Source organism: Pezoporus flaviventris, unplaced genomic scaffold (assembly GCF_033815535.1).
Source record: "Pezoporus flaviventris isolate CSIRO_AGI_PZ_B2104156 unplaced genomic scaffold, CSIRO_AGI_Pfla_v1 ptg000031l, whole genome shotgun sequence".
NCBI classification, from domain to species: domain Eukaryota; kingdom Metazoa; phylum Chordata; class Aves; order Psittaciformes; family Psittacidae; genus Pezoporus; species Pezoporus flaviventris.
Genome location: NW_026892579.1, coordinates 3435155 through 3462479, shown reverse-complemented (window position 1 = coordinate 3462479; position 27325 = coordinate 3435155). Strand labels below are relative to the sequence as shown.

Here is a 27325-nt window from a genome sequence, read left to right as displayed (position 1 = left end):
GTAGTCTTCTGCAGTCATAATTCAGGCAGATTTCTTACTGACTCTTATTAGATTGATGCTTGTTATGCAAACTGCAGCCCTTCAGGGCAGGGCTGCATAAATATGAAAAAGTGACCCACAGTTAAACCAATTCTTTTACATTTATTCACTCTGATGAGGTAGAGAGATACACAGATGACAATACATATTCATAACTATTATATACATACATTCCACTTTTTGAACAGTTATGAAACAGATTTCTTACATCCAAAACCATATTGCTTTGAAACCACCATCCCATCAAATTCCCACGTAGCTAATTACAGTTTTAATTACAGTTAATGAACACTTAAGTGATATCTTCTGCTATTTCAACTGGATATATTAGCACTGCTTCTTTAACTTGGATGCAGTGCTGTCATTGAGAAGCTTAGCTCTTCACAACAGTGCAAGATGAATTGCAGCAGACAGTGAAATAATCTTTTGCTACTTAATAAGGTCAGGCTCTGCAGAATTTTTGAGACAAATTCCATTTGCAATACTGTGCAGTGCATTACTTGTGGCACGAGCTGCAATTAGTCTCTCAACTCTCATTAAAAGAACAAGGGAGATCACAAGTGCCTACCTGCCATGTGACTTTGTCATATCTACTCCTGCAAAGGTCTTTCAGGTCCACTGAGCTAACACGTGCTATATAAAACTGTTTTAATTTGATTATATTCATATCAACCTATACAGAAACATAGGAAATACCATTTTGGATCAGACCAGTCATCTGCGCAGTGGAGTACACCATCTCTGACAGAGCCAAAACCAAATACTTCAGACATACTAGAAAACCTCATCCAAAACTTTGGATAATCTGCTCCAGGTAATTTTTTTTTTTTTTTTCAGTTCCAAAGCATGAAGATTTATTTCCCTTAAAAGTATCCTATCTGAAGTAATAGTGTCTGTATTATTTTCTGCGTTTCCATTAACAATAGCATCCACTCGATTTTAATTTCTTTTATTAATGTGTTGTTTTTTCTTTACATTCAACACCCTAATAATGTTAAACTAAAATCTAACCTTCCACATTTTTTCAATGCCTTTTTACATAGAAACACTACACAAATCCATGCGATAATTGGAATGCACAACTTTCAGTGCAACCAAAGTTTTGGAATTTTAAGGTTTCTCAGGGTAAAATAGTCTTCTAAAATTTCTTAGTTTTAGTATCACCAGTGGCATATTTTAAAATGATCCTGGCAACTGTTTGAAACATGCTCCAAAAAATGATTTGGTTCTCTCATACCTAGTTAATGAGTGACAAGATAAAATCATGGAAGAAAAGCCCATAAAAGGCTATTAAACACAGTGACATAGACACAATTTCTGCCTCTAAAGGTCTTTAAAATGTAAATTAATGAAAGTCAATAGGATGCCAAAACTTCGTTTAGACTGCAGTCTATTAAAAGAAAGGTACCAGGCCTTTATCATCAATCCAGATTTTTTAGTTTAAGAATTTTAGTAATCAAGATGGACTGAAAATGACTTGTCAAGGTCTCTGATGACCTACTTTCCATGAGAGAAAAAGAGGACTGTCATATATCTACATGATAAACTGAATCGTATAAATGTGGTACTGCAGCAATGGCAATGTCTGCAAGAAACCTTACCTGCATAGAAGATTCCATCACTGATACCACAGTTACAGCATCTTCCACAGTCACAGTATCCCTAAACATCAGCCGGGCATGAGCTATCGAAAATAAATGAAACAGAGAGTGTGATATAAAACACCTCTATCTACATAGGTACATATCATCATGATAAAGTAAAAAATTCAGTCTAATTTTCATCACAGGTCAGAAAAAGTCTGATTTCCTCTAATTGGTCTGAATCACAAATTTCATATTATATTATTACATATTTTGTATTAAAATGTTTTTCCCTACAATAATTTTATTTCTTCTTCCTTCCTTAAGTCACCAAACAAAACAGATTTTTGTAAATGGACATAATGCAAAGAATTTACTCTATGAGGCTCTCCTCCTAAGTGGCTGTAGAAACACACACAGTTCTTTATCAGTAAGAGAAAGGCAGGTTAGTTAATACTATCTATATAATACTTCGAAAGAACTAAATGCTACTAAAAGCCCCAATCATGTGAACACATAAGAATAGAAGAAACACCGAACGTGAAAATAGCATGTGAATCCCTAAAAGTCAGGAATGCCGCTTAAATAATTTCTCCCCCCAAATGGAGAACAAAATGTAAATATCTGATGCAGGAAGCATCACATTGCTGACTGGCATACAAAAGTATAAAGACCATTTATGATTGCTATACAAAAATACAGTACATTCTTTTCAATTCATCCTGAAAATAGTTTACATGCCATTTCATAAGACAAAGTCATGTTAAGACACAGACTTACTGCTTCCTTTGTTTTTGTTCATATAACTGAAATATGATTTGAATTCAAGAGTTGGAAATGCTTAAGTCACTGCAAAATACCGACTTGATTATTGACTCTTTAGAAAACAAAAAGATGTTATTTTTGATGTTTTATCAATTTGAGGATAGAAGCAAATACTTAGCTCAAATGAAGTAAACTAAATCCTGAGACTGCTTTTCATCAATACAAATAACTTCTGAGATTTTTCTCTCAAGTACGATTTTTTCCAGTGGTTTTAGTTTTTACTATGGGTGTGAGAACAGCAAAATTAAAACTGATTTTGATAATCTAAATGCAATACCCTTCCCCAAGTCTCTTTACGTTAGATAAAACAATACAAGACTCACCTATCTCTACCTCCATGGAAAAGCTGCTACTCTGCTTACTGGCTGTAATTATACTCCACATCTATTTATTTTATGAAGGTTAATTGTTTGCCTAAAAATAAAACTGCCACCACTTTACCTTCTGCAAGACGGATCAAACTCTCTAGTAAGCGAATGGTAGTTCGGGCAGCATTTCTGCAGTCACTCTGACGCTGCATTTGATAGTAGCGTACAAGGATCAGGTTGCTCTCACCAGACAATTTTGGCTGTATATTTTTGATAAGGCAGAAATAGGTTTTCATCTTTTCCATGCTCCAGAGCTTTTCGGATTTGCTTGGGCAACCTGTGTTACAACTGTCTAGTCATTAATTCTGTAACAATAGACATTAAGCTTTTTCCTAAGAATTCATGTTAAATGGACAGGTGACTATAAAAGACGCATTACCGTATTTCTGGGGCATACTGAGTTGTCTGTACACTCGCCTTCAAGGACTTGGTCAAATTCCAGTGTGGAATTTTACACAGCATCCAATTCCTCTCCTATCAAAATCTACAGTAAAGCCTCCAGTAATTTCAACAGAACTGCTGTCAGACTTACTGCCCACCAGATGGTACAATCAATACCAAGTGCTCCAGCATTCCTTAAAATGTTAAAATGCTACACTGAATGCATGTATCTCCTCTGGGTGTTCTACTTTGTAGGAGCAAAAAGCTACCTGCCATATTCTGAACATTTTTGTAGGGAAACATTTGGGAAGCAAAGGAAGCTAGCTGAAGAAGTTTCCTCTAATCACTTCTTGCCAAACACAGATCAAGGCCATGTTGCTGAAGTGGACGGAGAAGGAGCTGGTTAAAATTGTATCACACTGCCTTCCTTAATTCCAAAGCACAGAGCTCCATATAGGGAACACTACTGTTCATTCTTTGAGCCATGAAGCACATGCAGCTCAGATTTGTTCTGTCTGAATTAAGTTTCCTATTAACAGTTTGTACAATTGCATGGTGTGTAGGATCTGCATATGAAGCAATGTAAAAGTGCAAGATGGAAACTATCTACTTACTGAGCAGTCCAGGCCAAAATCTCTTGTAAATGATCATAAAGTGTTCTCAGTTCACTGCTGTTAATTAATTAGTGGTATCTATCTTATTCCTACTTGAAAAACAACCATACCACAGGCAACTAGCATAGCAAAAATGTTAGGCACTGATTAGTATGAAAGACTCAAGAACAACCAACTAAACTGAAAAATGGGGAAAGTTATAAAAAAAAAAAAAAAGCATACCCCCCCCAAATCACTCCACTCCCCCAACTACTTATAATTTAAAAAGACTACTTTTACCTTTATTCTGCAAAATGAAGGATGAAACGATGCGGTCCCATTCCTCGTTCTTTGTATCTAACAATACTAAGACCAGGTCAAATCTGCTCAACAGGGGACTGCCAAGAGCTATGTTGACAGAGACAGACTCATTAGAGTCATAATGGCCTTTTGGGTTTGTTGCTGCCAGGATAGTTGTCCTTGTATTAAGCTTGCAGACCAAGCTAGAGGAAAGTATGGTGAATGTTATGGCTGAATTAAATTGGGTAGGAGAATGATTCTAAAGTGTTAAAAAGGATCACATTTTTATGTTATAAAGAGCACATCTTACCTTAAAGATCATAAGAGCTAAACAATATACACAATTATTGTATTAATATATAACATATACAGCATTCCTCAGAGAATAGAAACTATACAGAAAGACAATTATCAGGATGCCAAAAGTACCTAGGCAATATTGCCATGAGTAATCTTTATACACAGCTATCATAGAATCATAGAATAGCTAGGGTTGGAAAAGACCTTAACATCATCTAGTTCCGCGCCCCCTGCCATGGGCAGGGACACCTCACACTAAAACATGTCACCCATGGCTCTGTCCAACCTGGCCTTGAACACCGCCAGGGATGGAGCATTCACAACTTCTCTGGTCCTTAAATAGTAAAATCTAACATAACTTTTCAGAAATAAGTATTACTTTATTTATACAGTATAGAAACGCATTTTAGTGCTGGAAAGCAACATTTTACCTTGACGTATATTTTAAGAAAGCAAAATAAAGTGTAATATAAACTGTGATTCCTGTATATAAACATGTTATGAATATGAACCAAACCAGATGATGGCAGCCATATCAACTGTTCCTCCAGGGAAACAGCCATTTTCCTCCTAACCATGCTATCCTGGAATGTGTTTCTAGATGTAGGGAGAGGTTATTTTTATTCTAGTAGTCCAAATGTAATCTTTTTGGTTAAGGCAGCAGCAGAGGTATTCTAACTTTGGTTTGCCACTGAGCTATTTCTAGTCAGCTCCTGAGTAACTGCTCCCTCACATCCTGTATTCTTCTATAACTGAGAGGAAGGACTACAGATCTTCTATTAAACAGTGGGGAAAAAAATACAACCTTGTCTTATCTCCTATGCATCAAAATAAGACCTAAATCAACAAAGTGCTTAACCTGTCTGTGCAAAGTTACTACTAAAAAAATCCTCAACACATGTAGTCCTTAAAAGTGAGCAACTGAGGCTACATGTGCAAGTTAGCAAACTGTGCTTTGAGGTCTATAAACCCAAGCCAACTGCAACAAAGAACACAGCTAAAATACATCCTCATCTTATTAAGTAGATAGGACCGTGCTGATTCCAAGTATTTATCCCCAGCTGCATTACTGGGCTAATAATCACTAAGGTGAGTGACACATGACTCGTCTGCTGTCTGTCAAAGAGGGTAAAGAGAGCTCCACTGGACATGCTCAGAATAGAGGAAGGACATGATCAGTTACAGAAACCAAGAAGATGTGATTGGAGTAAGAACTGAGTTAAAGGTGACAAGGTGGAATATGGAAAGGATGATGCTGTTTGAGCAGCAATTCCAGAAATACTAGCCAGGAAACGACATGGAACTGGACAAGAGATGTGTATGATTGACAGAGTAAGATATGAAATCAAAGTGGCAGGGAAGGAAACAGCAGACTTGAACACACACTACTTTGAAAAAGAAAGCAAAGAACTTAAAGTAAGCAGGAGTTTATGTCATGCGCAACACAGAAAATTCACCAGCCTGGAAATCTCTTGGTCTTCTTTTGTTACCATGCAATATTCTGGATTTTAGAGAAATTAAGTCCTACTTCCCAAGTTGCAATAAAAAATCCACAGAGTTCCTCATTTCACATATGATTATTATGAGCACTTTCAGTAAAGGACAACAAAAAGAACACCAAGCCTTCTTAGGAACGTGCCCTGGCCTACAGTGGTAGGTTGAAAACCGAACAGTGAAATGGGTATGTATTCATTCTGATCACTTGCAGTCTCTGGTCTAGTGTTCTTTGAAATGTTGACTCATCTAGTTTAATAATACTGCTAAGAACAAAACTATTAAGTACAGCAAAGAAAACAGATATATTTAATCAGCATGACAAACCTCCCTCCAACTTGTAAATACAAGAGAAACATCTTACATTTTTATCACGTTAACATCCGACTTACCCTGCCTTTGCAACACTGATGGTTTGTTGCTCCATTGCTTCATGGATACTGGTTCTGTCATGTTCTTTGATACTACTGAACTCATCAATGCAACAAAGGCCTCCATCTGCAAGTACCAGTGCTCCAGCTTCCAAGTTCCACTCCCCAAAGTCCTTCACAGCAGTCACTGTCAGACCTGAAGAATCAATTACTTCAGTCAGTCTTTTCCTTAACATGCAGGAATGCTCTTGATTGAAAGAAAGGGACCCAGGACCCAGTCCACTGGCTTGTGCCATGGACAGATGTCAAAACAGCAGGTTAACTCCACCACACACCTCTGCCATGTAACTCACTTTACACCTATTGGTAAGAAATCCCACTGGTGTTTGGCAGGTTAGCCTGGACCTGTGGAGCAGACTCTGTTAAGCTTCCCATGCTCGATAGTGACTTGTTTTAGGACTTTGCTAATTGAGCAAAAGAGATTACAAAACAGATTAGGGTAAGAAGACTAAACCTACCAGATACAACTGAAAATTAGGGCAAATGACATTTAGCAACTCCTCCCCACCAACTACTAAAACAGACCAAAATTTTGGAGTTGCAAAACAAAGTTGGGGGGGGAGGGGGGGGGGGGGGGGGGGCGGGAATAAAATATTTTGAGTGTCTTTTAACACCTGGCCCCAGGAAGTGCAAGACAAATTCTCACTTTTAATCCCAGTAAATCTACACATGATACACAACTCTGGGAGCATGGCAGCTCAAAAACTTTGCACAACTATGAGAATGGCCACTCATTATTAAGGATGTGCAGATCCTTTCAAACTTATTTCCTATTTCCCAGCTTCTTCTCTATCTTTAGCCCTTCTTTTCTACTCCAGTGTTCAGATGAAAATATCCTAGTAGTTGACAAGCTGCAACCAGCCAAAAATCTCCTTGAATGCTACAGTAAACCCTGCCCAAGAATACTCCCCCCATCAGCCAGCTTTGTTCGTTTCGGGGAGGACAGTCTGCAGAAGCCTTCTCATCACTGTGCAGCCCACCAGAGTAGCCACTTGTTCATAAATGGCCAGCAAAAAGTTATTTGAAATAGATGCTTCCTGATAACACAACACGTACTTTAGATTGTCGTGAGGAATCTACTCCACTGCATCCAATCTTTCTTGGCTTCCTGGCCTCTGCACTGAACAGCTTGGGCAGTCAGTCATATGACATAATAATAAAAATGAAAAATAACCTCTAGCCTTGTGCCAGATGTGGAGAATGCTGTTAAAAAGCATAGCAAGCAAGAGATCAGGCAAGTGTCTGACAATGACATTTCTCTGTAAATAACCAAAAGCGTCATCACCTTTCCAAACCTTGCATGGGATTTGCTGAAGGCCAAAGGCCCCTGTGCCTCAGCCCTGCGCTCTCACTTGCTGCAGAGCTGGCAGCATTCTGCTCCCACCAGCAGGGCTCTGCCTTCCCACGCAGGTGGAAAGATGACTCCTACATGCCTTTCTGCAGTGCATATTCCACTGCGGTCAAGGGTTCCCTGCAGCCAGTACTGGTGCCTAGCTGTGTGTTTATTTCCACACAGAATCTTCTCTTGTGGTGACGGTACACAACCCACACCCCATGAGTACCGAGCACCTTCTGCTCTTTCGCTACAGAAACATGAGGAATGAAAACCGGTGCTACACAGTGCTGCCACTCCTCCCTATCCCTTATGCATGGCAGCCACAAGATGGCCTCTTCCAAGGGCCTCCTGCTGCCACACAAGATGGCTTCTTCTATGGCCCTCATGCTGCTGCACAGGGTGGTCTTCCCACTGGGCCTCCTGCTGCACAGGGATATGTGTTCTTTCGTAGTTTATTAAGCTATTTAAGCCTTTCTTTGCAAATACAGGAATGCAATGGCTTCTTGACAGCACAGCTGTGTAAAAGACACGCTTTGGTCCCTACACAGCCCCTCTGTGGGTGGCCTCTGGAGCAGCAGCAAGGTGCATTCATAGCAGAACTGTGGCCCATGCAGGGAGCCAGGGCACCCCACTAGCAGACCCTTCTTTATTTGGGGTGTACCCCAGCGAGCAAAGTGCTGTTACACTGCCTCTGGGCACACTGCCTTCAGACAAGTGCTGGGTGCCATGGTGCTGACCAGGACAGTGCAGCCCCCCTGAGGGGTTGGGCTCTTGTGAGATGAACATCCCTCGAGAGCCCAGAGCCCCTTCAACACTCTGACCCAGCGTGAAACCTGGGCCACCTCTGGGAACAGAAAACGGGAAAAGGGAAAAAAAAAGAGGGGGGGGGGGGGGGGAATAAAAGTCTTAAAGAAACACCACCCTTCGCGACAACCCCACAGAACACGGCGCAGCTCCCAAAACCGCGGAGAGTCTAGGGCCGCGGCGTCAGTCCCGCCCGCCCCGGCTCCGCCTGGCTGGGCTCGGCCGCCCTGGCACAGCCCCGCCCGCCCGGCGAGGCCGTTGTGAGGCCGTTTCCGCCTCGCGCCGGGCGGGGGCGCCGCCGCGAGGAGGCGCGGTCGGAGCGGGAGCGGCGAGGCCCATCTTGCTGCCGCTCGTCGGCCGCGCTCGGGGAGGAGGGCCCTAGGCCGGCGTGCGGCCAATCCGGGCGGGCGCTGGCGGCGAGCAGGGCAGAATGGGCTGTAGTTTAGTGAAATAGGAAAGCTGCAAACAGTGTGGAGTGCTCCCGGTGTAAATAAAAGGGGGAAAAGAAAAGTTTCTGCAAGTCGCAGCTTTGCAGCCTCGCTCGGGCAGCGGCGCGGGGGGTTGTGCGTCGCAAAAGCCCAACACACTGGACTTTATTGTGCTGCGTTAGCACGCTCTTCCTATTGTTTGTGTTTTTTCAAAATATGGCAAAGGTTCAGGTGAACAATGTAGTGGTGTTGGATAATCCGTCTCCTTTCTACAATCCTTTCCAATTCGAAATCACATTTGAGTGCATAGAGGACCTGTCTGAAGGTGAGTACGTTTTTCCCGATACGGATTTTGTAACCCCGGGCTCTGCGTTTCAGGGGTTTTAAGGCTTAAACTTTGCTCAGGCCTGCTTCTACAATTTACCAGTTTCTCCTTCGCCGCATCGCCGTGCCGAGGCGAAGGGATGGATGGGCTGGCCCGAGCCGCCGCCGGAAAACCGCTCTCGCCGAGCCCGGCGGGGAAAGTTGGCGGCGTTCGCCCGCCCTAGCCGCCGACTCTGGGCCGTCTCTCCTCTCCCCGCCGCGCCATCGGCGAGCCGAGCCTCAAGTTGCGAGGAACTTGTTTGAGTGGTGGTAGCCATGTTGCCAGCTTTGTGTGTGCGTGGGGGGGGGGGAGCGCGACAGGGAGAGGGTTAACCGGGCTCGGCCGCCGCGCGTCCCCGCACCCGCGGGGAGAGGGGCTGCTCCGCGGCCGGCGCCCCTACGCTACTCAAAGCGCGGAAGACGCTCCGCGGACAGCGGTTCATTTGCCTCACTCTCCATTTTAATACTTAATTATTTTAATTTTTTTTTTACGGCTGTGGGGAGGTATGGGCGGCCGGGCTCGCCCCCGGGTGCCGGCAGCTGCCTGCCGAGGCGGGGTGCGGCGCGGTAGGTGCGGGGGACCGGTGGCACAGCGCGGTACTGTATGGCACGGCACGTTGGCTGCGGGAGCCCTGCCGGTGGGGGAGGGGGCCGGCCGCCAGCCACTATTTTTGGAAGTCACTCGAAAGTTACTGGCAGCCGCCGGAGGAAGGGGGTGGCCCCGGCGGCGCCGCCCCGCGGCGACCCCCCTCCGGTGTCCGGGGTGCCGGCCCTGCTCCCTGTTGAGGGGCGCGCCACGCCGCCGGCGGGCTTCCTCCCGCCTTCCCCTCAGCCGGGCGGGCCGCGAACCGCCTTCGTCTCGGCGGCGCTCGGCAGCGCCGCCTCCGGGCCGCCGGTAGGCCGCGCCGCGGCTCTCCGCGAGAGTCGCCCCGAGAGGCCGCGCGTCGCCCCTCGGGCGGGAATTTTGAACGCCCCGGCTCGGGGTGAGGAAGGTGGCGGCGGCGGCCCGGGAGGGCAAGTGGGGAGCTCCTGGTAGCCGAGGCCGCACTGCTGGGGCTGCTTGCGAGCGGAAGAGGGAAGCTGCCTGGTCCCCGGCGGAGACCAGCGCCGCCTGCTCGCCGGGCAGCCCCAGCGGCCTGAGGGGCGAGGGGAGGCAAACAGAAAACCGGAGTTGGCGAGTGATAACACCTGGCAGGCTGTCTGGCGTTGTGGTTAAACTTGCTTCACCCTGCCTGTCTCTGTAGCAGTTTATAGTTGTGGGTGCCGGCGGCCTGTGACAGCGCGCTCGGTGGAACGTCTTGGCTTGCTCTATTCCATCGCCCTTGGGAGGGACGGTAGCGCTGGCGGGAACTTCATAGGAAGTCCCGTCTGAGCCTGGGATTTCCTCTAGGCTTCTGCCGCTAGTCTCATGCGCCTTTACAACCGGCCGAGACGTTAGTCGGAGCTATCTGTACCAGGATGTGCTTCGTGCCCATCTCCAGGTAGCTGACTGGATCTCTAGTCAGTCTGGCTTCATCTGAGATACCGTATCAGACCCCTCGATGGCAACCGCTGTGGGAGGCGACAGAGCCTGTCACATAGGCTCCGCACAAGGCGTTATGCCTTTCTTTCTAGTTGTGCACAGCTGTATGTGCCGTGCCTCTCACTCTCTGGATTTATGTTGGGGTTAATCTGGGACAGTCGGGATGACAAGAATTCTAGATGGTCTAATGCAAAATTTTCAGTTTCTTGCCCCCACCTAAAAGCAGATTAGACTACAGGATAAATTCAGGATGAGCACTGCTATCTTTCACATTTAAAAATAAGGTTAAACATTGCCTGTGTATACTCCATGAAAAATTTGCTGTCATTGCCTTAGCCTTCATTTGTTTACTGTGCTGTTTTCTTTTCAGCCAGTCCTGTACACCACTGACCCCAAATTACTGAACTCCAGCCATATTGTTTTTTTTTTTTTAAAAAGTTGTTGTTCAGTATCAAGGTACTTAACCAACGTTAAATGTATGATTTAAAACTTATTTTTAGAAAGTCCATTTTTATTACTAAATACTACTGGTTTATAATGAACTTTACACTGTTCTAGATTAATGGCACAGGATGGTGTGATAATCTTAAACAGTTTAGCCTAAAAATCTTCGCTTCTTGTAAGTACTAACTTACTCGAAGATGCTGACAAAAGAGGTCCTTAATTGTCCTGGGGAAGTGGCCTGCAGTACTTGCAGTAGCTAGTACTACTAGTACTTGCAGTAGCTAGTACTGCATGCTTAAAAGGTAAATAAAACCTCCAATACAGTACCAGACCAATTTCACTGTGCTGTATAAAGGAGTAAGATTTCTTCCCAAGCCCTGTTAATTACATTCCTTAAGCCCCCAAACCTGCATTGATGATAAACATGATAAGCAAGAAGAATTCAAGTTAAAGTGCATTTTTTTTTTCTATGCTTAAGTTCCATTTCTGTGTCAAGAAACCATAATGCAGACTTTTGGATTTTGCAGAGCATAGTAATAAAGTAGATGTAATAAGGTCCAGGTTTGTGCTTTTGCATAGACAATCGGGGCATTGTTCATAAGGGGGGAAAAAATATACTATGTAAGTTATTTAAGACACAGTTTTTAAACAGTAATTAAAAAAAAGTCAGTTATAGTTTTCTGTAATGGTGATCTTCCCTTCCTCTGCTTTAAAAAAAACCCAAAACACAAAAATCTGTATTTAAGATTAGATTTCTTTGTGTACTTATACATGTGATTTTTAATCAAAAAGTGAAAGGGAAAAGCTGGCCCAGCTTTTGTAGTTTCAGCATTTGTAGTTTCAGCTTTCAAACACCTGTGGTGGAGAGGGTGAGTTACAAAAAACCCTCTGAATTATAAGAAATGTTTGATTTTGATGCATTATTTTAAGAAGCAAAATGCTACTTCTTTTTTTTCTTTCCTGTAGATCTATTTCAGGATGTGAATAAAATCCAAGCACCAATATGTTTGAGAATATGATCTAATCATGCTATCACAATTTTACATACTTCTCAGGTTATGCAGGTTACATGTGAAGGAATGGAGGCATACACTAGTGTATGCCTGGTGCTTGCACAGTGAGTTTTCTTATTCTGTTTACTACCTTAAGCTGTGAGGTGTATACATGGAAGGTGAGAATTTCTTTTGGGGAGGTGAGTTGGTATTCAAGGTGTGCAGTGTGTTACAGGCGTATAGAGGCATCATTGCTGTATTGCAGCCATTCTGTCAGACTTTGAGAAGATGCTGAACACAGCTTCCAACAAGTAAATGGGCCCTGTCCTCTTGAAAATTAACCTATGAAAATGGAGGGATTCCTGCAGTACTGCCTGCCTGCTGAGAGATGGTGGGATGGTCCATGAGGAATGGGGCAGGCACTGATAAATTTCCCCAGTGAAGACAGGTCCTTGTTATTTTAGGCCTATTGTCAAAGAACTGATTTTAGGTTATGCAACACTGTAGACAGGAAAGAATGGAGTACCCTTGACTGTCATGATAAATAATGGTAGCTTTTGGTTTTGTTTGTTTTGTTCTAGATTTGGAATGGAAAATAATTTATGTGGGTTCAGCTGAAAGTGAAGAGTATGACCAGGTGTTAGACTCTGTTTTAGTAGGACCTGTTCCTGCAGGCAGACACATGTTTGTATTTCAGGTAAGTTTAGTTTAACTCTTTCCTAAAACGGTTGTGTTAATTTGTTTAAAGATGACTATCAAACTAAGAGGCACTTGAAAAATAAGGGTAAGCTAGAAGAGTATTTCAGTCAGCTCTTCAGGTATGATACACTTTCCTTTAAGATCTGTTCATGAGCTGCTATTTCTTGCTCCTGGTATTTCCATGGTAATACTTTCACTTGTGGCATCAATAATTAGAGACAGTGGTATAAGTAGTGTTCCTGTAGCTACTGGTAACTTTGGCCAGTCTGGTTTATAAATGTATTCTAGATCAGTCTGTAATCAAGAGTACTTGTTAACCTGTTTTACACCAGCACCATCAGGCTTAACTCTACTGCAGCTGGTGGCAGTTTTGAGACAATGAGGAGCACTATGTTAAGGTAGACAACACCTTTAGAAGATCAGGCCAACAAACTAATTTTAAAACTCAACTAGAACAGTAAAGAGTTCATTCCTGTTTGGTAGAGTAAATGTTCAACCATTATATTTGGCTAAGCATGCTAAATTACATAAAAATACAGCAATTTGTAAGATAAAACAGAATGCCAACAAGTAGGTAGCAGGCATTTGGGATACAAGTGTGTAGATCAAGACTGTCCAACAAACTGGAGCATATGACAGTCCTGTGAAATACTGCTGTTAAAGCTAAAAATTACTAAGAAGAAATAATGAAGGGAAGGAGGAAGGAGAACAGGAAAAGAGCAGTACTAAGGTGGCTTACTGGCCTATTCTGGTTTCCATTTTAAGTCGGGGGGGGGGGGGGAAGAACTGAAATAGACCTGCCTAAATTCTAAAGAAGTGGGTCTTTTGTTTGTTTGGGGTTTTTTTGTTGTGTTTTTTTTTAACCAAAATTATGATTTGGCTGACTTTTTTTCTGTATTTATCAAATACTAGTATTGTAAACTGAGAGCAAAATCTATCAGCAGAAAAATAAGATTGAAACTTGAGTATGATTTATTGTATAAGAACCACTCGACTAACTAAATGCTATAAATTCACTTGACTATCTAATGGTAAATGCATGAAGGAAGTATGAGCATTAAAAATTGCTAATGAATACACTTCCGTATTTCTCAGTTACTGTAACAGTTTTAAAACAGTATCGGTGTTTTTTGAGCCATCTTGATTAATCCTATAAATTCAAGGAAATGGTTTGTTGTTTTTCCTTAGAGGCCAGGCTAAAGGAACAGGATTAGGCTGGAGGTTACATTTATTAACCACATGCGCGCAAATTGGTCTTGAAACACTTCTGTTTGGGCTTGGCACTGGGCCAAATTTTTCTACACTGCAAGTGAAGGAGATGTGTAACAAATGCATCATTTATTAACAGTTCTTCCATTATCAAGCTGTTAAATCTTGTGGCATTAATTGGTTGGAAATAGGTGATCCTCTGTTGCCCTCAGAAGGGCTATCTTGTAGCACTATATCCAGAAAAATCAGCTGGTGTTAACATTTCTAATTTAAAAGATGCACTGTTCTCAAAGTTACGAGGACTCAATGGTGATGGGAAGGAGCAGGAGGCAGGTGCCTAAAATGGCATGTAGGATAGATTTATCAATTGTATCCCTGTTATAGATGACACTACAGCTAAATTGAGAGTCGACATGAGGACTTTTTGCTTAGATTGGAGTAAGTCCTATAAGAGTCAGTACTCCTGTGTTATATTAATAAAGTATCCCTTTTATTTCTTATGGAAGTACTGTTGGTCGAAGTATCCTAGACTTCAAGAGCAGTGGATTTTAGGTGAGGGTAGGACTCTGCTAATATATACACAGGAGACCACCAAAACAGGGATGCAATAAGTCTTTGCTGATGACTGAAGCTGTTTTATTCACCAAACTGAAGCAGCCTGGGAGATGGAGAGAGCTAGCAAGGGAAGGCAGAATGGGGCAAAGCACAGAACTGCAGGAGGCATATAATATAAAGAGATTGTGCTCACTAGGGATAGCACAAGAAAAGGACCCTTGCAGAGGTGTATAAAATTTCCAGCTAATATGTACACGGTATATTTTTCTAAATAGGAAAATTGCTGAAATGGCAAGTAAAATGGAGTTTCACACAGATAAAATCCCAGGAATAATAAAACTGTCTCTTTTGAAAAGAAGCTGTGTATCAGGTTGGGAAGTCAGCCTTACATACAGAAAAGATGGAAAATCATTGTGCTTTCAGACTTAAAACAATCATATTTTTAAATATTAAAAAAAAGGTTCAATTAAAGGCCCAGAGCTTGGCCTTTCTGTTTCTAAATACCAAGATATATCAGTAGTGAAACCTTATTTTTTCTCTTTGTGCACTTGAGGATTTTCACAGAAACTTCTCTTTGAGAATATAAGCATATAAGTAACTTACTATCTTTAAGTGGGGATATGATGTTAGCTACCTACGCTGCAGTAATAGGTATGTGAATAATTGTATTGTGGAAAAGCAAGAGAATTCAAGACGAATATATTGAGTGATTTCATAAAATTCCTAAGTAATTTCTAGAATAAGAATGACATTAAGACAGGGTTTTTATGCAAAAGTTAATCTACTGTCTTTTTGCCTACCAAGAAGTTTGCAGCTGCTGACTTACCACTTTATCATATCAATGTCATATTATTTTTCTCCCACCTGTGTATGATCATTTGTTCCCTATTCAATTAATAAGTTTGATGTCGAAGGCAGGAAGTTCAAAATTTGAGAAAACAGTTTCAAACAGTGTTCAGTGTCTTTTCCACTCAGCAAAACAATACTTGGTAGTTAAGCAGAATTAAAACAGAGTATTTCCTTGGGTTCACTACTGTATCATAGAATTGATGCCAGTAGGAACCTGGAAGAACTACAGTCACTGTTAGGGAGCGAGTTGAGTTCCAGGGGGGTTAAATGGAACAGTATCCTCTTGCAATGTATTAGTCTGTAACTGCCCACTGTGGAATTTAAGGTAATCAAATGGTCCCGGGCACTGTTAGAACAAGACTACTTAACTAGAATAGTGATTTAATGTGGATTGGCAGTTCTTGTGATTTCTTCAAGCTTCTATATTTGCCTTGTTCCTTGGTCATCTTTTCTATTCCCCTATGTGAGAGGTAAAGCTACTTGGTCACTTTCTTTCCCTTTGGGGTGGAGGAAGTTGTGTTCTACCTGATTCCCTGGTTGCTTCTCCCACTAGTCTAAGAGGTCCGAGTCATCTAATTCTGCAAAGTGCCTACAGCTTCTTATCAAAAGCTAGATTGGTTTGGAGGCTTAGAATTGAGGTAGTAACGAGCAGAAGGCAGTGCTGCATGACCACTAGCTTCCCAGTTTCACAGTGCTGGAGCATATAAAGACTACAGAAAACTATGGATGAGAGGGGCAGCAGGAATCAATCGTATTTGTCCTCTCTCCTTAGCTAAGATTTGTTACACTCAAACCACTCTAACATACATTGTTAATACCAACTTGTACTTGCAACACAGGTGTTCATTGTTGGTTTCATAGCTTCATGTAAAATTGTAAACATGAAGCTCTTTCATTTGTGCTTAGATTGCTGCTACTTTAAATCCTGTAGGAGAATGAGGCATCACATTTTATCAAAAATGTGTAGTTGGAAGGATTTTAAGGGACTGTGAGCCATGTTTACAAGGCAATTTTTATTATTAGTAACTGCCAAGCCATGGGTTAAGTAACTGAGGAAGATTATAAAAGTTGTCTATTGATTAGTATTGCATCTTGGCTGGAAATGTCAGATGTCTCTGTGATGATGCATTTAACTGCATACATTTTAACAAATGTAGGCAAGTGGAAGGAGGTGAGAGAGAGTAGTTTATTCCTTTCCTAGAACTCTCTGAGAAAGCTCAAGCCTCATCATAGCCTGCTCCTGCTTTTCTTACTGAAGTATAAGTTACATTCTATATTTTGAAGGCTTTAGTCTTTTTAAAAACACATGCAGCAGACATATTCAACCAAAAAAAAAAAATCCTACTTTACTAAATTACAAGACAGGCTGGAGAGCAGTGAGTTAGTACACTTGCTCAAACAACAGTTCAACTGATGATGTATTTAAAAGCAGATTTGTATCAAAACTGTAATCATGTATGAGAAATGTCAGCACACTTACTGTATTCCAAGTAATTCTGTCTCTAGGGTATGGTGTCCTAAATTCAGGGTTAATGTTGTGAGAGCAGGTATATTGTCTGGTTAACTTGAAGAATAATTTTGAATACAGTCCTTACTCAACTGTTAAGACAAATACTTAAGATTCACCTGCTAGATAGGTATGTGGTATCAATTTTATTTTAATCCATCTTCCCCTTTCACATCCAGGCGGATGCACCTAACCCAGGGCTTATTCCAGATGCAGATGCAGTAGGTGTAACAGTTGTGCTAATTACATGCACCTATCGAGGTCAAGAATTTATTAGAGTCGGCTACTATGTAAACAATGAATATACTGAAACAGAACTGAGAGAGAACCCACCAGTAAAGCCTGACTTTTCTAAGGTAAGACATGTTTTGTTCTAGTAATACAAAGGTATGCTTACAGAAAGAGGCTTTTAAGAAATGAAGCCAAATCCCAAGTGATCCCATAAAGTGCATGAAATGAGGCATCAAATAATGGAAAAGACTGGGGGAACAAGCTACAGGTGACATGCAGAACATCTTGAAACCTACAACAGCTTCCACTGTCTTGAAGCCTTGGCTGGACTTGTTAGTTTGCCTAAGTGATTGGGAAGTATTTACTGAGAGTGTGCTTCCTTGGAGAACAAAATCGGCATTACTACCAAAGCAAACTTTTCCTGTGATCAATCTTAACTTTCATAATGGTGATAAGGTACCATCCTCCAGTTAGCTATGTATTATCTTGAAAATGGTGAAAGATTAAGAGAAAGTGTTTTCCTTTTTGCTGCATACATAAATACAACATGTTTTCAAAGGAGGAGGAAGGCCAGTCATGATAATAAAATGTGACTAATGTCTAAGCATGTCCACTGCCACAGTATAAATATCTTCTAAATCTAGGTAATGTTTCTACTTTTAAAACTTTAGTAGACAAATTAAAATTCAGTTAGTTAATATAAAGCATGGTATGATAATCTCATATAAGGAGGGGTTGTTGATCCTAAATGAAAACTGCCTGCTGGTGGAATTGGTACAATTATTGCAAGCACCATAAAGTCAATGTGAAATTTTGTGAAGTACTGTGGTTGTAAAATCTTTGTGGGGGTAATTTGCTTTACTAAAAGCTGGCTAAAATAATAAACAGTTGCACTTTACTTGCAGAGCTGTCATACAGCCTTGAACTCACTGAACAGTTAAAATACCTTCTCAAGAAAGCAGTTATTTTTCTGAGTAGGATGTTAGAGTAAATGAACAAGTGGTGTGTTTCTGACCCAATGATAGCTGTAGATTCAGGTTTACGTGAATTACCTTTTCTTTTTACGCATACAAGGCTATGGAGAGAGTAAAAGGCAAAAAATCTATATACATGTGAACTTCACTTTAAGATGTACACATTACATAATCCATATATTTTCTTCTCTCCCAGCTTCAAAGGAATATTTTGGCATCTAATCCCAGAGTCACAAGATTCCACATTAATTGGGAAGACAACTCTGAAAAACTGGAAGATGCAGAGAGCAGTAACCCAAATCTACAGTCACTGCTTTCTACAGATGCATTACCTTCAGCATCAAAGGGGTGGTCAACATCAGAAAATTCATTAAATGTTATGTTAGAATCTCATATGGACTGCATGTGACTAACCACCATCATTTTGGTACTGTACATGTGTTAAACTGTAAAAACAACCAGAACTATTTCCCTCAAATTCCATAAGTACATAGTTGACATGCAATGTGAAGAACTTGTTTTAAAACATCCTGTAGAAAGTTTATATTAAAAAAAAAGAAAACAAACAATATTTGAACAAATTGTGGAATATAAATACAACTATTTTTAAGTAATTGCCTTTTTTCTCTAATGTGTTATTCTATGTGGTCTAAGCTAAACTTGATTAAAGTATACATATTGTCCCCCCTCCCCCTTTACTTTGTAAGCACTGTTAAAGGCTAAAAACACCCTGAAAGTTAAAGCATTCAGGCAAAATGAAGGAATAATGCTATGTCCTCAGCTCTGATACACAGATTGCCAAATATAAAGTGCTGTTTAATAGCAGCTTAAGAACAAAACTGTCATTAGATGGAGTTCAAAGAAAGAAGTATCTCATTTAAAAAAATCCAAAAATGTCCTTTTGCTGTGAAAGCAGACACACAGTGTAATTTTAGGTGCAAGCTTCTTCTCCTTTCAAGGCACATACTTGTTACTTAAAGAATGCAAGTTGAGATTTACCATCTGCTATCTTGGATATATCCTGCTGCTGCTTAGTCAAACTGTGGTTCATTAAGGACAGTGTTTCACGTGGATTTGGGCAAGTATCTCAGGAAAGAACCCTTTTCAGCCACCCTAATACCATACACCATTTGGTGAAAGGGTTCAAGCAATTACTGGAAAATTGAAGCAGCATAAAGGAGTAGCACAAATGGAGAAAAAAAAAAAAAGCTCTTATGTAAGATTGTGTGTGACTGCAGATTGGTAAATTTATTTTCAGGTGTGCTTTATTCCTGTAGTTTTTTTTCAGTAATAAGGAAGTTAGATGCTTGCTTTCTGTTTTTTTGAAACATCTGAAATTTAATGCTTTTCTGTTTTTTCTCTACCCTCTAAGGCAATCCTATGCATTGGTAAAAATCAAAATGCAAACTCTGTTGTGGCAGGCATGACACACTCTAGATTACGTTGCCTGCCCTGAAGTTCTTGCAGAGACACCCTAGTACCTGAGGCATCCTTGAAGATAAAATGAGCTAAGCAGTAAATTGTAAAGACTTCAGACATAATTATGACACTAAGAATTTATTCATTCCAGTCCTCCTTAGCCTCATGCATTTACTGTGACTGTGCATTTAAAATTGTGATCTGTCATGTCAGATACAGGAATATAGTTCTGCTAGTTACTAGTAGCCACCCAAACTGTGAACCCTTGGAGGTTCCAGACCCTTAAAAAAAATGAGGGAGATTTCATATGACTAACAGTATAGCTGTGAACAGAGCCCTTTTTGCCTTCTGTAATAGGAATGAAGACATTCCAAGCAGTTAGCACTTCTGTCTTTCCATGTCATTAGTGAAATTGTCTTCATTTCTAACATGTATATTTTTTAAATTGGAAAGGAATGACCTGATCTGAATATACATGTACTTGCATATGTTTTGTTTCTTCTTTGGAAACCCAGTAGTACCTATGGTAGCTGACTGAATGAAACCCATTAATATTTGGAACCTTAGTTCTAATGTGTGCTCTTACAAATCTTTCTAATTGTTTAAAGTGATGATTAGCAATTCAGAAATATTAACACTCCAATATCTGTATAACAACACAACTGGTCCAGCAAAACAGCAGTTGCTTCACTTGAGGGTTAAAATTATGTGGACTTTTAAGAAAGATCTTTTGATTTTCAGTTATATTGCAACTTTAAGGTGTAAAGTGACATTTTTGAGATTTTTCATGCACTTTATTGTTCTACTTGTAAATCTAAGATATCTCTTAAATATAAGCATGTAAATAACTTGGTTATCTGCCTAAAGTTTGGCAGGCTAATGAAGTGTGCCTTGAGCTAAGGCTATTGTAGTAGTATTTCAAACCCTTGCACCTATTGAAGATTCAAATGAAAACATGAAGCAAGTGCAAGCTGTAACCAGAATTCATGCATGAAGGTTTCTTAAAAGCATATGCCACAAAGTGATGAAAGTAAACTGCTTCCATTACTGCTATTACTGCTATTGTAGAATCAACTACAAAATACAGTCGGCAAAACTGTCACCCAGCAAACCAGTTAATCAGAAAGTGAAGATCTGTTCTTCTGTTTAGAAGGAAGAAGAATCACCTGTGCATGAGGCTGCAGTAGCATTCGGCACCACATCACCTGTTAACGCTAACACATCCTAGATACAGTTGGCCCACTAATTACAGGGAAGAGAATCACCCTGCTGTGCTTGGTGAAACTGGAGGACACCTGTACCTCAGGAGAGCACCTCATGATCTTTGCAACAGAAATGGTCTGTCTTTGCTTTTTGAAAGACTGGATGCCTCTCAGTCTTATACGCATATGTACAGATCTTAGCAGGCCCTACATGGTGTCTTCTGAATATCACATTTCCTGGCAAAATCACATTCCAAGACATGGAATTAGAGAAATCAAATTCTAGTACTCCAGAGGCTTCAGGTCTGATCAGCAGGCAACATCACAGCACAGACTTAGTGGTATTAAAAGATACAGTGCATATAAGGCATCTCTGTAGAGACTTGTCCCTGATGTCTTGAAAGTTTTGAAATGGGAGACTGTACATATGACATAGTGGCAGCTGGTGCAGACAGCACAGTATTACAGTTTCAAAGATGAGTTCACCTTCCCACGAACCTTCACTTGCAGAGACCACCGAGACACAGGGGAGTGCTACAACTCCTACTGGCAGGACTGATGATGCATCTCACTGTATTTTTACATCAGATGATAGACTCAGTTCCAGGAGAAGATTGTCGTAACACTTTTCAGGTTATTGTATAAAGAAGTGGACAGATTGGTCAAGGTAACATTTATGGATGAAAAACACAGGTGGGATTTTGTATATCTAGCTTGAAAACAAATTTGTCCCTTCTACAGTCATTGTGATTTGTTCATGCATCACCTTTGGTTTGAATTACTATGAGTCTGAAGGAACTAAAAAGGCTGAAGCGCCATCGTAATGGAGGCTGGCGAAATTTAACCTTTTCAGTGGCTCTACAAAAATGCACTGAACAAGCCAATCTTTGCCACCAATCTTCAAGGCTGCAGCAACTCAACTTTTCCACAATAACCACCGTATATGAGTTTCTAGCTCAGCAGGCTATGTGTATTCCCGAGATCTGAGTGACAAAGTCACAAAGAAATCTGATGATCTGACAGTGTTATTTTCTTTGTAGGGACTCAACTGCTGATTTTCTGGAAGTCGGCTCAGGTTGGAGGCTGGCCACTTGCAGCTAGAAAAAGAGTGGCCACTGCCATCTGAAAATGATCTGCAAGCCTGCAGATTCTCTCATTTTTGTGAGAGCCACAGAATATTGGTCCAGAGATGATGGGTTAATTGTGGCTGTTGTTGCTAGCTGGGGAGCTCTACTCGGTGCCAACAGGGAAGATGCAACAAAACTGACAACTGTATGTAAGGGCTGGCAGTGTATGTGGGAGTCTTCATACTAGGCCATCCCATTGTGTTTATGTTTCCAGTTAAAGTTCTGCTTCTTAAGAGCTGGTTTTGCAGTGTGTGATATTAGAGCTGAAGTCGCTAGGGAGGCTTTGTTAAAGGCAAACCCCAGGTTTCTATCTGGAATTTCAAAAGGAAAGAGGCCCTCAGGAGGGGATGGAGTGAGGATACACCTCAACATTTCCAACTTCTGTTTATGCTAATTTGGAGGCATGGCTGCGTACTCATTGTCTGTGGCTTGAGGGATGTGACTGGGTTTCCTGAAGACAGAAAATCGGAGGAAGGAGGTGTGTTTGCTGCAGAAGGGCTATAACAGATATAAGAGATGACAGCTATGTGTTAGCAGCACTATGAACTGGCTGAAATGTCAGGAACATTTTTAACACTCCTGGACCATGAGATGAAGAGGCCTAATTTTCAGCATAAGGGGGTTCTCCTTTTTGTCCTATCTCACTAGAAAGGTTTGGCAGACCTGCACTGAGATGACCTGGGAAGAAGCAGGGGCTTTATGATATGGTAAAAGGAATTCTGAAGACATGTGATATCTATCCAAGAAATCAACTGCTTGAAATGCCTGCCATTTCAGCAGCAGGATAAAAAAGTCTGATGAAGGCCTGCCTGGATGTATTTTGCCACATGTGCGCAAGACCTGAGACCTCCAATCAACATTGCAAAGATTATGCTCCTGCAGAATTCCTTGTCCATCCTAACTATCTTCAAATATAGATGAAAGAACAGAGCAATATTTCCAAAGATAGATACCTACTTGACTATATAATCTGTTGCATGCAGGTAGTTACGGTAAGCTACGTGTCAGGACAAAGCCATCTTGGAGCAGCATTACTGAGAGGAAATTGAGGGAGAACTCGAGTATCTACAAGAGACAAGACATTGTTACAGATGTATCTCTGAAGAGGTTTGATCACAGCTTCAAAATTCATTCCTTTAAGGAGTCTAACACAGTTTCTACAGAGTTAAGGCATCTTCAACTTGAGGCCCAGCTGTTTAAGGAACAGCCAACGAAGTCATGCTCTCAGAAAACTATTTTCAAGGTACATGCTGATAGCAAATACTTTTTTCCCTAAACAATCATAATTATATATGAAGTAAGAATGTGGTAGAAGTGAAGATGCAAGAAGAATGGGCTAAAGGCTGTATCTCTACTAATAATTTTATCAGGGCAAGAGTATGGATCCACGGTGGAAAACTGTTCCCTGGCATCGCCTTGGCCTGTATGGACTAGGGAATGCCCAGGGACAGTTTGAGGAATCTACAAACAGAGAAAAAGGTCTCTAGTTTCAGTGTCTTGAGTACCTCAGGATACTGACACCATGTACTCTATTGATATTCATGGCTGGATGGCTCACATCAGCCACTTCGGTTTCTAATGGATCAGAAGAGAGGTAACTGTTAGCACCTGAAGCCTGCTTAGCAGGGAAAGGTTTATCGTGAAAAATGTCCCTTTCCCCTTGAGCTAGTTGCCTTCAATGAAACAAGAAAAAAAAACATAGTAGCAAAGTGCTGTTGGCATGATACCGACAACCTTACACATTGCAAAATGTCAGCAAAAGGCAGTACCCTCAAGACTCTGTAATAGAGGCTCTCTATGGAGGGGCCAGAAGGCTGCATTTCATACACCTCAGGAAGGCATATTGCACAGAACTGGAGAAACAGCTGATCCTCTCCCAGATTTTTAGACAAGCTGTTGTAAATGCAGTTCAGAAAATTCTTTAAGCAGCATTAAGCATCCATCTGTAGAGGCACACAGCACCAAGCACAACTTTGCAGAAATGTGAACAGCCAAACGTGCACCAGCAAGCAGCAGAATGACTCTGGCCCAGATGTCCACAAGTGTCGGCAGCACGCATGTGTTGGTTCCCATCCTTACGGAGTCAAACACACCACTCAACTGATCACTGCAGATCTCAAGCTCTGGGGGTGGATTAAATACTTTCTTACTAGTGATTACCTCATCCAAATATGCACAAGCAGCACTATAGCTCTGGGGACTGCAGAACACTTAAGAACAAGTTAAATTCACGAGGAAGGTGGGAATCCACAGAAAGATTTTGTTAAACCTCACTAAGTCTCTACCTTTCTGGAAAACTCTTACCAACTTCTATAAAGTCAGTGTACTCAAATGACTCCCTGTGATTCTCAGTTGAGAGACTAGTGGGGGAGAGTGAACCAGGCCTTTAAAATAACTGAACACTGTAGACAGAACCAGACAACGGGACAGATGGTTCCCCCATCTTCTATTTACAAAACAGTCCTATAGTGGTCAAATAAGTTGTTGAATGTGGGCTGCCAACTTTCATTAAAGAGATGTGGGAGGAACAAATCATCATAGAAGTCCTAAACTTGCAGAGGACTCCTAACAGAAAATTTCTACTGTTTGCAAGAAAGGCAGCCTAATAAAATAAGGAAATTCAGGAACGCTATCCAGGGAGTGGAGGTAAAGTTCTGTTTTTCCAAACCAGAGAACAGATTATTGGTCCTTTGTAAGGCTATCTGCAGCAAGCAGGCAGCTAGAAATTAATGCTTTAGTCCAGCAGTTCTAATGGAAAAGTTCCATGGAAAGACTCCCTGAAGTTAAATTAGGGTTAATAAGATTTCTTGCTAGAGACTCAAGTTTCACTTGTGATAAGGGTCCTAAAGAATTTTAAGGCAGAAATTTGATGCACCTGCTGTCAGATCTGGAGGGAAGGGAGAAAAGAGGGAAGCAAAAGATCTTTTAAATGTAAGGAATATTTAAGTGAAATGTAGACGATCTGAAGACCCAGTAAGCTTGTAAACTGCAGTACTGGTTTTCAGGAAGGGAAATGTCTTTGAATATGGCTATCACGGCTGAGCTGGAAACCACATCACATGGAAAATGAAGCACAGGAGGGAGATGAAGTGAAGGAGACAACAGCAATATCAGAGGCCAAGAGCAGCTGACACAGGGAGGTTACTACTGGCAAAAGTGGGCAAAGTTACATTGAAATGCATGGCAGAATTTCACTCCAGGTAACTGTCCCCTAGCAAAACTTAAATAATCCAGTTCTTATAAAGAACAGAAAGGTTATGTTGAGCCAAAATGTTCTCTTTGGCTTCCCTCCAGACCTATTTGTCAACAGTTTGAATGGAAAATCAAACTTGTTTTTTAACAAGTTACCTGCACATAAGGGTACATGTTCAACATCACGTTCCAATTCTGCAGCTACAAAAGACCCAGTTACACACATGTACACATAGCTACAGAACTAGGAAGGATTTATCCTCTGCTGTTCCCACGTACAAATAATGCTGCTTCCCAGACATAAAATGAAAAGCAGCACTCGCTATGCGAGAAACATTCAAGGTACACATGCTAGCTGAGACACTGGAGTCTGTCCCTAATTAGTTTGTGATTTTGAATGTACTAGTAATATAGTCATTTGCCCAAATAAAGTCATTTGCAGGTGTAGTCTAGGGACAGCTTGCACATTGTCCCCAGAAGAGTTTGTAAAGATACCTGGTATTCAGAGCCAGCTGGGCCATGCCTACATTAAACAAACAAACAAACAGAAAGCTTGCTCTCTGAAACCATCCTGAAACCACCTTTATAAGCCAGAAATAATTCCTCAGCATGGGAGTGAATTTCCAGAAAGTGAGCAGAAATCAAACTGGCACCTGACCAGAACATGTAACAGAAGAAAGCAAAGTATCTGTTCAGGAGAAACCAAATGATGCTAGCCCATCACAGTATGAGCTCTGGAAAGATGTCGTATTTGTCATAACTGTGAAGAACACTAAAAATACAGGTCCAGATCATCCTCTGCTGGCAAAGCAGTGTGAGGTACCTCTGGATGAGGCTTTTAAGGTTCCCTATTAGAAGCTCATCACACTGCTCTACTGATACAGAAGAAGGGGCAGGACTGTCCTTCTGCATAGAATCCTATCAGGCTTCATATGCCTCCACACCAATTTGTTGCTTCAGCTGTGTTCATACAACCTGAGCACATATGTTCATATATTTAGAAGGCCGCTGTATAAACATACTCGTGTGAAAAAAACGCTCCAGCTGAAGAGGCACATACCTGCACTTGTAGATCCAATTCCTGCAGTAAGCACAGAGCGTGGTGTGATCTTTACTGCATACTTGAGAAACTGAGATTTCCCTGTACCTGGGTCTCCAACCAACAGAAGATGCGATTCACCTTGGGGGAAAATGTTGATGTAGGAGTAGACAGTTCATATACAGAGAAAGATATACACAGAATGCTCAGAATCACATAATACTTTTCATTGTTCACCTAAAGTTTAGCACTACATATGCATTACAATATACATATTATAATAATCACATATTTTATATATATAAAATCCTGTTTAAGACTGCACTATTTATTTGGTGTGATAAATATATTGTTTAATAAAAGGATGTAGTCATATTGCTGCATCCAAACCAAATCTTTACAATGAAATATTTTAAAAGTAGCAGCAGGAATTTGATGTACATCTGTAATGTCAGTTCTTACATGTTAGAGTACATATTTCTCAGGCTCAACTTACTCTTCAACATGAAACAAAAGGATAGCAGGTTTTAGTTATCCTTCCACTATTCAGTTACTTGAATTATTGCAAAAAGGACTAATAAAACCAGCAGGTTGTTTTTCTTAACTAATTCTGTTACACTGCCAATGGTTACACAACTCAATAATTTCAAAACAATGAAATTACAGAAGTGAGTAATTTGGCTACAACAAACTCACTGAAGTGCTCTACAATGATTTCACTGTCTTCCACAAAATATTAATACAACTTCAATTCAGACATAAAGTCTATAACTTTACTTAGCTGCTGGAGCATTCAGAAAATCCTGTATCTGTATATACTGACATACTGTTTCAGAATCATTATGACCTACATTGATTACAACCTGCATACCACCTGGCACATGGCATATTTGCGATCTAATAACAACAGAAGGAGAATCAGCAGGCAGATAACATAGAATAACAGAGCTAAGTGAGATGTGCTGACAATCACAGATGGAAGAGTCTGGCATTAGGAAGTAAAATGAATCCTTTAATTTTTCCTTTCAATATAGTATAGTGAGCCACATTAAGGAAACATTAATATTCTATCCTTCGGTGCCAAATACTGCCGGGAATATTCTACTAGAAATCATTTCA

The 27325-nt window shown here is 41.0% G+C and overlaps 2 protein-coding genes across 5 annotated transcripts in view; one reads left to right on the top strand and one right to left on the bottom strand.

Moving 5' to 3' along the window:
• MCM9 (minichromosome maintenance 9 homologous recombination repair factor) overlaps nt 1-27325 on the bottom strand; it is a 45540-nt gene that overhangs the window by 7251 nt on the left and 10964 nt on the right. Inside the window, exons 6-10 of one of the 3 annotated variants that reach the window (XM_061460033.1) lie at nt 26228-26347; nt 6276-6450; nt 4090-4292; nt 2889-3092; nt 1641-1723 (exon numbers count right to left, since the gene is read on the bottom strand). In XM_061460033.1, coding sequence (XP_061316017.1) covers nt 1641-1723; nt 2889-3092; nt 4090-4292; nt 6276-6450; nt 26228-26347 — 785 coding nt within the window. Of the gene's footprint in view, nt 1-1640; nt 1724-2888; nt 3093-4089; nt 4293-6275; nt 6451-14084; nt 14206-14321; nt 14449-26227; nt 26348-27325 lie in introns of those variants that run through there. The other 2 variants (XM_061460035.1, XM_061460034.1) reach the window with 2 other exon arrangements.
• ASF1A (anti-silencing function 1A histone chaperone) lies at nt 8736-18841 on the top strand. 2 transcript variants are annotated; one of them, XM_061460037.1, is made up of 4 exons: nt 8736-9207; nt 12785-12900; nt 17202-17378; nt 18424-18841. In XM_061460037.1, the coding sequence occupies exons 1-4, from the start codon at nt 9099-9101 to the stop codon at nt 18634-18636; spliced, it is 615 nt and encodes a 204-aa protein (XP_061316021.1). In that variant the 5' UTR covers nt 8736-9098; the 3' UTR covers nt 18637-18841. The 2 variants fall into 2 exon arrangements, with proteins under 2 accessions (XP_061316021.1, XP_061316020.1); XM_061460036.1 differs by lacking the exon at nt 8736-9207 and adding an exon at nt 9850-10228.